The sequence below is a fragment of the Odocoileus virginianus genome, chromosome 1 (genome assembly GCF_023699985.2).
Source record: "Odocoileus virginianus isolate 20LAN1187 ecotype Illinois chromosome 1, Ovbor_1.2, whole genome shotgun sequence".
Classification (NCBI taxonomy): Eukaryota; Metazoa; Chordata; class Mammalia; order Artiodactyla; family Cervidae; genus Odocoileus; species Odocoileus virginianus.
In genome coordinates this window covers 97,032,169-97,043,873 of record NC_069674.1, presented here as the reverse complement: position 1 = coordinate 97,043,873, position 11,705 = coordinate 97,032,169, and the positions used below count along the sequence as shown (strand labels likewise).

At 38.5% G+C, this 11,705-nt stretch overlaps 1 protein-coding gene across 14 annotated transcripts in view; it reads right to left on the bottom strand.

Annotated features, from left to right (window-relative positions):
• Positions 1–287: 287 nt before the first annotated feature.
• The window catches only part of ASNS (asparagine synthetase (glutamine-hydrolyzing)), a 139,547-nt gene continuing 128,129 nt past the window's right edge, over positions 288–11,705 (bottom strand). For all 14 annotated transcript variants that reach the window (XM_020898988.2, XM_020898989.2, XM_070471145.1 and 11 more), the window contains 10 exons: positions 10,743–10,980; positions 7,397–7,582; positions 7,041–7,142; positions 6,035–6,162; positions 4,758–4,884; positions 3,358–3,464; positions 2,774–2,874; positions 1,388–1,469; positions 1,147–1,302; positions 288–624 (listed from right to left, as the gene is read on the bottom strand). In XM_020898988.2, coding sequence (XP_020754647.1) covers positions 415–624; positions 1,147–1,302; positions 1,388–1,469; positions 2,774–2,874; positions 3,358–3,464; positions 4,758–4,884; positions 6,035–6,162; positions 7,041–7,142; positions 7,397–7,582; positions 10,743–10,980 — 1,437 coding nt within the window. In that variant the 3' untranslated portion in view covers positions 288–414. The remainder of the gene's footprint in view (positions 625–1,146; positions 1,303–1,387; positions 1,470–2,773; positions 2,875–3,357; positions 3,465–4,757; positions 4,885–6,034; positions 6,163–7,040; positions 7,143–7,396; positions 7,583–10,742; positions 10,981–11,705) is intronic.

Here is an 11,705-nt window from a genome sequence, read left to right as displayed (position 1 = left end):
ACTCACCTCTCCAGAGTGTAACTAGCCAGCCATTGGGAATGCAGAGAGAACTAAGGGAGGAAGCCAGAGGAGGACCGCACTCAGATGAGGGGAGGACCATAAGGATGCCCTACTGGCATGAGACCCAGAAGTCTTCTACAGGAGAGGGTGTGTGAGGTCTCCCAGCCGTCAGATGGTTTCCCCTCCCTATCTCACTCTCTACCTTCCTGTGATACAGTAAAAGCTGTTCAGTTTCTAGCTACCTCTGGTCACGGGGCTGTATGAATATAAATGACTACAGCAATGTCTCGGATTTAAGACTTTTATTTTTTCACACCCAAGCAAGCCTGGGCAGTTGGCACTTCCTGCCCTCAAGACTCCTACCCTTCACAAGGAGAAGAAATTATTACTTTGACTCCAAGCCTGAGCAAGTGCCTAAGCTTTGGCAGAGGCCTTGTAATGGGTCAGAGTGCGGGCAGAAGGGTCTGTGGCGCTGGTCCACCTGGGCATCCAGTAATGGGGCAGCCAGTCGGCACGGCCCGGGTAGTGGTGTTCAAAGATCTGACGGTAGTAATAGCCTTCTTTTGTTTTGGGGGTATTGATGGGAAATTTCTGGGCTGCGCTTGCCATCGCTGCATCATCAACCTGTAAGAGTAACAGGATAGAAGTGAAATGGCCTTTTAAATGGCACAGAAATATATGTATTTAATCTGGTTTCACAAAAACTAAAATCAAACAAACAAAAAAAAAGAAAAGACTTCTCTGAACACTGAGAGACTCTTTTAATCCCTTAGCAAATGCTAAAATAACCTAACGTACATAGCTGCAGCGATCTTTAAGGAACATTCACATGCATAGTTCTCCAAAGTGGTGGCTCTAAGTGTTTGATTCTTTTGGGCGTAAAGCCTAGCATCCAATAGGTGCCCCAAAATGTGTAAGATAAAAGTCAGAGAGGACCAGTAAGTCTCCTCTCTATTCTAGATGCTACTTATAATCCTTCATGCTACTTAATTTTCACAGAATTCTTGAAATTTAAAAGAAGTAATATTTATAGGGAATCCCTCCTACAGTCACAAAACATTTAAATTAAATACAAAATGAACAGTGATTACAACTTTGCATCCAATTGTCTTATTCCAGAAAATATACTTTTAAAAGATATGATACCTGATGTTCAATATAGTCTTGTAAAATCTGAAACCAGGAATTTTTAACTGAAGTTATTCCATCACTGAAGGCTTCTTTTGGTCGCCAGAGAATCTCTTTAGGTATCAGGTTGGAGTCCTCAAACGTCTCTCTCAGGAGATGTTTCTCTATCCCATTCTGACATGAAAATGAAAGCAGTGTCAGGAAAAGCTCTAACGATCAGCAGCATCAGTGGGCAGTCCACCCCCAGCGATTCACCCACCTTGGGAACTCTCATATCTGGCGGCAGAGACAAGTAGTAGGAAGAGAAGCGATGGTCCAGGAAAGGGACTCTCAGTTCAAGGCTTAAAAAGGAAGAGGAAACCTAAATCCAAACGGGTCCGTAGTGCCCATCGTTTAGATCCTGATTTAGTTTCCTAGGAGTTCACCCAGCCTCTAAATGATGTTAAGATCGTAAAGTCCTTTTTACAGTCCTACATAACTGCCCTACACTACATGCATGAGTACAAAAACCTTCATTCAAAATATGTACTATGTCATCTAGGGAGTGAAACAAACTACTGGAGAATAATTGCTTTTACTTTCCCTTCTGTAATCCATTAAATATCTCAAAAAGCAGAAGAAGAATTATGAGTGATCTGAACATTAAGAATGGACTTTGCCTAGACTTTTCTAAGTCATAGTTTTTTCTAGGTGAGACTATTACCCTATTAAAACCTGTAATGCCAATCTCTGACTATTATCCTATCTACCTGTCCTAACCAGGGTTCAAAAAACAGATGATGTGACCTCTGATGAAACACCATGGAACACTGATTTATACTGAATATAAGTTATTAATCAATTAGTAATAAAAATGTCTGAATTCAGTTCATTCTCCAACCCATTATTGTCTAACCTAAGTGTGATTTAGTAGAAGCAACCGAAAAAGATTGTTTATCACATACAGTTGTTATTGTTTAGTCACTAAGTTGTGCCTGACTCTCTTGCGACCTCATGGACTGTACCCAGCCAAGCTCCTCTGTTCATGGGATTTCCCAGGCAAGAATGCTTGAGTAGTGGGTTGCCATTTCCTTCTCCAGGGGATCTTTCTGACCCAGGGATTGAACCTGCCATTCCAGCACTGGCAGGGGGATTCTTTACCACCGAGTCATCAGGGAATCACATACGGTTAAGTCTTTAAATGACCAGCTTTAAAAAGTGACAACTTTCAATAATCAGAAATGATACCAAAGAAACCTACTCTAAAAGCTAATCACATCTCTTGCATCTTCACTTCCCTCTCCCCTACATGGTCCCCACAGCATCAAACAGACATGGCAAGCCCTCAAGGCTCACTAAACTACATGAAGCTGTATAAGCTTCATTTCTCTTAAAAGGACCCAAAAGAGCTGCAAGTGCCTTCCCTCTCAGCTGCCCAGAAGTATGGACAATGTTATGTTTTCAAGACAGAAACTCTACCTGAAGCCACCTACCCACGTACTCTCACCCTGACAACAGCACTCTGATTTCACTTACTCCCTCTGCACTATGTGACAAGCTTCTTCTTTTCTATAAAAGGCATACTTCACAGCATATACTAAATGAAAAGAAAGCCTTTTGTTTTCTGAGGTTATTTTTATAATCACTTTCTGAAATATCAAGATACCCATGGGCTGCAGTAGTTCGATCTGCTCGGAGAACATCAAACAAGTAGAGTTCCCTCAGAAGCCGCTCACTCTCCTCCTCGGCCTTCTCCGGGGAAGGAGCCTGTGTACAAACAGAGCTGAAGTTAAAAATACACCCTTCAAGCTTTGCTTTTGGTACATGAAATTTCTTATTTCTTATTCTTGCACACAACTCCAACTCTAAAGGTGGGTAAGACAAGAGACCACCCAAGCTTAGAGAAGAAAGTAAATGCTTTATAAAGCATGCCTTCCCTCGTTCCAAGACTGCTAGAACCGACAGATAAAATGACGGGTTCACGTTGTCCAAAGCCCGTAAGACAGCAGGGGACCAAGAAATACCAGAAATGTGATTCTTATGTTAACTAGTTTTTAAAAAGCGGGTATTATCTGACACAATTGAGACTTCTTTCTCACCCAAACAAATACAGACACTATTAGATTTTCTCAAATACCTCACAAAATATTCCAAGTGTCACTGTTATATCAAAAAAGACAATAGAAAATGGTCAAATAATTCATACTTTTCTTCCCCAGGACCAATATCCTTCCATTTGAGAATGCGTACCTTGTGAAAATATATATAACCCTGCGTAAGTTCATCTGAACCTTCTCCAGAGAAGATCACCACGCTATCTGTGTTCTTTCGAATGTACTTAGAAACTAAGTACATACCTTAAACGAGACAGAAATTATTGTTAATGTCCACATAACCCTCTACCAAAAATGCCTCTTATTTTGTTTCAAATGGTGGCAAGCTTTGCTATTAGACTCTGTTATTGTGAAGTAGTTTGCAAAATAATGACCTTTTATCTATAGTGCAAACCACTTATATGTACTTAATCTAAAAGTTGTACTGCTGTGAAGACATAGCTCTTTCATAATTTTATATGTAGGTTTTTACATATTCCTGCTTTCAGACCAAGAATGTCTATCTGAAAATTTTGCTAAACAATGTTAAAAATGCTAGAAAAATTCTGCTGAACAATGACTCAAATGTCTTAAATTTGATAACTCTCACACTAGTATCACTACATGAAAATAATAAATTGGGGTTTTGGTAGCTTAATTTTAATTTGGGGCTTCTTCCCTCATACGTACTCCCCATTCAGCGTATTTCAAATACAGCAAAGCATGTTATATCATTAAAAGATGTTGGTTGGTTCCTGCTCCACAGCCCTGTAAACTAGTATTTGTTCTTAAAAGGTTTTTTCATTATTATCTCCCTAGTGATACTTTTTAGATCTTTTCCCCTAATCTCCTTCACCAATGAAATATTAGTACCAGAAATACTGTATATCTAAGTACTTTGGAAAGCCAGAAACCACTGTAATACCTAAGATTTTTGCCCTTCAAGAACTCATTTTTGCCCCTTTTGGGAGAGAGAGCACCCCAGTGATGTTACTGCAAAGTTTAAAGCATGAGAATGCAGACTCTAAACTTTGCAATGGAATCCTACTGGATTCTGAGTTCCTTAAAAGAGAGGTGTGTCTAAGCCAGTAGTGTTCAGAAGCTCAGCAATATTTGACCAGTCTGATTTGGAGTACAGTTATGATCTCAGTATGTATCCACAGGGTAAATCAAGTGTTTATTCCTAGACAGTAATAGTTACTGATGGACTATTTACCAAAATATATCTAAAACAAGGATTCCTTACAGAAACTAGTTAGAACATATAGTCCAACAAACTTTTATACAGAGAAACAGGGGGAAAGAGGCTATAGAAACTATGTATCTACTCTTTAAAATATAGTGATACCAAAACGTGGAAGTTTAACTATGTATTCTTAATTCTTAAGGAATTAAGGAATTCTTAAATCGTTTAGTCTTCAACAACGGCTGACACAGGAATTTTACCTGAGTTCATTCGTAAGTACTGTTCTTTAAAACAACTGCTTGAAATAGTAGTTTTTAAACCTTACACTCTTTTCAGTATTAAAATCTTTGGGGGATCATAAAATACCTTACCTACTGAAGCACGGACCGTTGTAATATCATAAGTTTCCAAGGAAAATATGACTTCATCCAGGACCTGAATGCCTTCCTCAGAGTTAAAGAGGACTTCATGGTGTTCGCTCCCAATATGATTTGCCACCTGATTACATGAGGAAATATGCATATGCTTGTTCTTTAAAGAAAAGGACTACTCTTTCAAGAAAAAGCTGTGGCTTTTTCGGCCCTTTCATAGAGTATGTGGGATCTTAGGGCCCTGACTAGGGGCCAAGCTCATACCCCTTGCGTTGGAAGCTCAGTCTTAACTGCTAGACCACAGTAGTTCATAACACATCATGAATTAACAACGGTGGGAAACAAGTAAGACAAACTAAGAGGAAATGATTTCACAGGCCGCCACAGTAAGGGGAAATGATTCTCCAGGACACTGCATACAAGCCCCATTAGTCTGGCTCCCCGGTGTCCCCCAGTGTCTGCCCTCCACTGACCACAAGAGGCAGGCCTCCTGTTTGCCCTTCTCACTCCAAGCCTTCACCCTAACAAGCATGCCCTCCACTCCCCTTGTGCTGATTTTATCTCCCTTTGGCCCTCCTGCAATGCCTCATTGTACATCTAGAATGCCATTCCTAAATTAAATGGCCCCTCCCCTCATTCAGTTTTTTCTGGCTCTTTCAGATTCATTCAGTATCAGTGATTCAGTGGCTTTTGGACCACTCTTGATTTTTCTCGTCCACTCTATGGAAGCTCTATCAGAGTGGGAACAAGGTCTGCCACACACTGAATGTGTACAACGTTCTCTCTGCCCACAGTCCTAAATACAGTATCTCATAAAGGAAATGAAAAGCAACAAGAACAGCTAACATTCCAAGTACTTACTGCATACTAGGTTCTATCCCACACTTTATATGAACTATGTAATTTTCACCTCAAACCTGTGCCACAGTGGATACGAGCACTCCCACTACAGGAGTGGGGGACTGTGTGCTAAAGTGAAGATTTGAAACCAACAATCAGGCTCCAAAGCCTTCAGCCTTACCACTCTACCATGCCCTTATTCTTCAATCTTACCCAGGATTACCATCATTGGGTTTTATGAGGATTGCATGGCCCATAAAAGATAAAAGTACCCAAAATACAGTGTACAGCACAAGTGATTTTCAATAGGCGTTTCATTCCATTTTAATATATTTAATTCAAAACAATTACCTAAGTCAATACAGCAGCAAAGTATAGAACCATCAATTATTAACAAGTCTGTCTCAACTACCTAATAGGAAAAGGCAGTGTCTTACCTTTCTAGCAGCTAGTAAATCAGGACTGTCTTCCATGCCAATCGCAAATGTCTGGAGAGGGTACTGTACTTGGGCCTCTTTTAGCTGCTTCAACAGAGTGGCAGCAACCAAACTGGAATCCAAGCCACCTATGAGCAAGACAGAAAGTGTGGTGGTTATGGGCCTTACCTAAGAGAGGAGCAGATACGATTTACATTCCTCCTAAGCACCAAGATTAGAGTTTTGCCTTTAAACTCCTCAAGTCTTATAAACTGAAAATCAACTTGAGTAAGAAAAATCTAACAGTTAACCTGTCATAATGGTAACAGTACTTGAATTGGTTAAAAGCCACTATGACAAAGAATTGATGCTTTTGAACTGTGGTGTTGGAGAAGACTCTTGAGAGTCCCTTGCACATCAAGGAAATCAAACTAGTCAATCCTAAAGGAAATCAACCCTGAATATTCATTGGACGGACTGATGCTGAAGCTGAAGCTCTACTACTTCGGCCACCTGATGTGAAGAGCTGACTCATTTGAAAAGACCCTGATGCTGGGAAAGATTGAAGGTGGGAGGAGAAGGGGATGACAGAGGATGAGATGGCTGGATGGCATCACCGACTCAATGAACATGGGTTTGAGCAAACTCCAGGAGATAGTGAAGGACAGGGAAGCCTGGCATGCTGCAGTCCATGGGGTTGCAAAGAGTTGGACACTACTTAGTGAGTAACTGAATGACAAAAAACACTACACATTCTAGGGCTTACATCAAGACTGTGGAGTAGGAGGACATGAACATTCTAAAACATGTTTACTAGCTCATTCATGCCAATATAATTATAGTATAACTTTAAGTTGCTGTATTATTTTGAATATTGAAAACAACTTACAGAAAACTTTTTCATCCTATAATGGAGGAAAGACTGAATCAATAGTAAGTATTTTATAGTCTAAGCCTCCAGGATAGTTATAAATCATTTAAACTACATATGCATGAAATGTAATTAGATTTTTTAAGCTGACTTCACCTGATAAAAGGCAGCCAATCCTTCTGTCCGTCATCAAACGTTTCTTAACAGCATTGTCAAAAAGAATCCGGAGGTTGCTCTTCACAGTTTCTATCTCAAAACCTATTAACACATAAAGCAAATGAAACAGCTGCAGAAAGGTCTGGGTGAATCGTTTATTGAAACAGGTATGCAGTCATCCACCTCTATCATGGTGGCATTTGCTCAACAGTGAAGCAGGCCAAATTTCAGCGTGCCATCGCCTCCAAGTTAAAAAGGAAACAGATTTGCAAACTGATGTCATTTCAATGATGGGAGAGTACAGTTTTCCTCTGGGGGCAAGAGGTGGGAACAGGTGGATGGGCATCTGCTCTCACCTGGGAAGAGTTTCTCCACGCTGTCATACAGGGCATGCAGGGGCTCATCTCTACAGTGATGGTATTTCACCATTTCCACCGATGCTACTTTGCCATTTGGCTTTAAGTCCAAAACTTCATAATGTCCTGGGAAAAAAGGCTCCACTTTTAAAAACGGAGTCATGGAGTGCTTCAGGTTAACCAGTCCTACAAAATCAAAAAGATAAATTTATTCAAACGAGGATAACACTTCAGAGTAACTTTGGAGTGCTTCAGGTTAACCAGTCCTACAAAATCAAAAAGATAAATTTATTCAAACGAGGATAACACTTCATAGTAACTTTCATGTCTAAATTCCTCTTTATCTTCTCTTTTTAATACAAATACAACATCCACTGCATAAGCAAAATAGGAAAAATATAATTACCTCAGACCCTACTAGAAAGGTAATAGTGTACAGAGATATACAGAAAAATTACACTGATTTCTAATAATTTAAGGCAATAGGAAAACCTCCAATATTCGATTTCTTCTCCCTAGCTGGAATTTCTAATTTTAAAAAATCTATTTTCTTTACTAAGCAAACATATGATATATTTATTAAACAAAAAGATGGACTTGAAATTTAATTTTATGATATCCTGGCAGTCATTTGTCATCACTGGGGTATTTTTAAAAAAAAACAGCTATGGTTCTCAGTCCTTTAATAAGCAAAATGATCCACTGATACTTTAAACTCAGATATCCCTTATGTAGTTATTATATACTGTGTGTGAGTTAAACGTTATAATTTAAATTTTCTAAGTTCTCACAGGAAGTAACCAACTTGACATCACCATGATTTTGATTAAAAAAAAAAGTTTTATTGTAAATAGTAACAGCCTATCTACACAGAATACTTACGATGTACAATTTGAGTTTGTTAACCCAGGAATCTACTGTGTAGTATGGAATTCAAACAGCAAATGAGACCCAGATCCTACTACCCACTAGCAGACCTCAAGTGGGCACACAGCCCCCGAGGAAGTTGAGGAGCAATTATAATTTAAAGCACCACGACCAAATGAGTTTTAGATAGTCTACTCTGGAAGCACTGAGAAAGGAACACTGCTATAGTACCCTAGATGAGATCCTGTTGTTTAGAAAAGGGCAGTTAAAGATGTAAAAAAATTACAAGTCAAGAAATTTCAGAGGGCAAACTGGATGTGAGATTATAAGTCCGTATCAAGGTTATCAGAGACAGAGTGGAAGGAAGGAGTCTACTTTCCCCTTGTGTTTTCTTTGTTGGGCTTCCCTAATAGCACTTTGGGTAAATAATGTATATACTCGCTTTTCCTCGTATAATCACATCAAGTGAGAAAGGATTTAAACAATGAAGCAAAAAGGCAGACAAGGAGGTAGATCACATTTTAGCATGTCATTGCTGTCTAGCTAAGACATAAATGATGTCTTCCTCAATTTTATTGTCAAAAAATGATAAATATGATGCTCAAGCATTTTCTTCCACTCTGTGGGTTGAGTTTTCATGTTCCTGATGGTGTCCTTTGAAGTACAAGAATGTTTAATTTTGATAAAATCCAATATATCTATTTTCCCTCATTGTTTGTGCTTTTGGTGTCATATCAAAGAAATCTTTGCAAAATCAAAGGTCATGAAGATTTACCACTATGCTTTCTTCTATGAGTTTTATAGTTTTAGTGCTTACTAAAGTTTTAGTTTTACTGAAGTTTTAGTGCTTAGAGATCAAATTTTAGAATTTGATCCACTTTGATTTTTATAAATGGTGTGAGGTAATGAGGTAATGGTTTAACTTTTTTTTTCCATATGTCAAGTTGTCCCAGCATCATTTGTTGGACTATTATTTGTCCATTGAATGGTCCTGATACCCTAACTGACAATCAGTTGACTACAGGTATATGAATTCACTTCTGGACTCTTAGTTCTAAGGTCGGTATGTCTATCTTTCTGCCAGTACCATACTGTCCTGATTACCCCTGCTTTGTAGTACATTTTGAAGTCAAGAAGGGAGAGTCCTCCTACTTTATTCTTTTTCAAGATTGCTTTGGCTATTCTGAATCCTTTGCAATTCCCTATGGATTTCAAAGTGAGCTTGTCAATTTCTACAAAATCACCTAGGATACTGGCAGAGATCATGCTGAATCTGTAGATCCATTAGGGGAATCTGTGCCAACTTAACAATGGTTAAGTTTTCAATCCATGATCATGGGATGCTTTCCAATTTCTTTAGATCTTCTTTCAACAATGTTTTATAGTTTTCAGCACACCATTTTGTACTTTTGTTACATTTATTCCAAATATTTTATTCTTTTTAATGCTATTTATAAACACAGAGTAAATCATGCAGTCACTCCTAGGTATATACCCAAGAAAAATGAAACCACACAAAAACTTGTACCCATATATGTAGAGAAGCATTATTCATAAAAGCCAATTGTCCATCAACTGACAAAAGGATAAACAGTGGATGAACAGAATGTGGTATATCCAGGTAACGAAATATCTTCAGGTCATAAAAAGTAAATTAAAAAAGTAAATACTGATAACATGTTACAACATAGATACACCTTGGAAACGTTATGCCAAGTGAAAGAAGCCAGTAATCAAAAACCAGACCACATAGGATATGACTCCACTGGTATGTAATGGCCAGAATAGGGAAATCCACATAGACTGAAAATAGACTGGTGTTTGGCTGGGACTAGGGGTGGGGAAGGAGGAAGAAGGTAGACGGGACAGGAAGTTTAATGCTTAATGAATATAAAGGGGTGGGGAGTGACAGCTTAAGAGTACAAGGTTTAGTTTTGAGATGACAAAAAAATAATTCTAAATTGACTAGTGTTGGATGCAGATATCTATGAATATACTAAAAACCACTGAATTGTACCTTCAAATGGATGAACCATATGGCATGAAAATTATACCCCAATAAAGCTGTTTAAAAAGTGCTAAATAAAAATGACTTTGTGGGACAGCCTGGCACAGTACCACAGTGCGGTAACTGCAGGGCTGGCCAACCTTACCGTCACCATGTGACACAGGAAAACTTGAAAACACACATGGGATCAAACCAGATGCAGAACCTATTGGCACAACAATAATTATATGACTTTACCACAGATCTATCCTTTAAGGATTACAGAATTTTAAGTGCTAAAAAGGAGACTCCAACTCCGTGGTTTAAAAAAAAAAAAGGAGGCCTAGAAACTCCATGACTAACATAGTCACTTGTAAAAAATTGGGTTGCCCCATTTGTATATATGGATTGCATTAGATTTGTAAATATGGTCAAGAAGAAAACACACAATCGGGACAATAATGAAAAACCACAGAAAAATTCTATCATTACCTTTAGCTTCTGAACACACAGCCAAAAATCCATCTTCTGTCATGGCTTTAAACAAAGGTCTCACTCCATAGGTATCTCTGCCCAAGAACACTTTCTTATTGGCAGTATCCAGTAAAATAAATGCAAATACCCCATCCAACATACAAACTGTTTGTTCAATTCCTCCTTTGTCATAAAGATGAAGGATTATTTCACCATCCACTTTGGTCTGGTATTCAAATTCAAAATGGTGTTGCAGCTTAAGGAAACAATAGCAAAATGAAAATGTTAGAATCCTGTGCTTTCATTAATTTTTTTTTATTGCAAAGTTGCTTCAGCATTTTTGTGCTCTATAATTTTGTGTACCTTAGTGATGTGATTTAAAAGAATCATGGCATTATCAAAATATAACTTGTTTGAACTCAGAAACAAATTGTAACATAAAGTTAAGCCCATGAAAACTTTAGGTGCATTCTGAAAAATAGAAGAGAAAGGTAATGTACCTCTGTACTATATGGAGGATGGGAATGGATATTATATACATACTACATGTGTGATATACATGTAGTACATGTGTAGTTGTTGCTGCTTAGTCTCTAAGTCCCGTCCAACTCTTCCGTGACCCCATGGACTATAGCCCGCTAGACTCATCTGTCCATGGGATTTCCAAGGCAAGAATACTGGAGTGGGTTGCCATTCCCTTCTCCAGGGGATCTTCCTGACCCAGGGATTGAACCTACGTCACCTGCATTAGCAGGCAGATTCTATACCACCTAGGTACACTCTAAAGTGATTAAGCCCAGAGTTGATTGTGTAGTACAGACAGAGAGGTAAAGCCAAAAGGGCAAAACATTAGCAGTTATTCAATCCAGGTGCTCTATATTCTGTTATTTTCTATAAAAGTGAAATTTTCAAAATTAAGAGTTGGGGAGGCAAGCGACAAAAAATAACTTGCCAATTTTAGATTCAAAATTTTCTTATGAA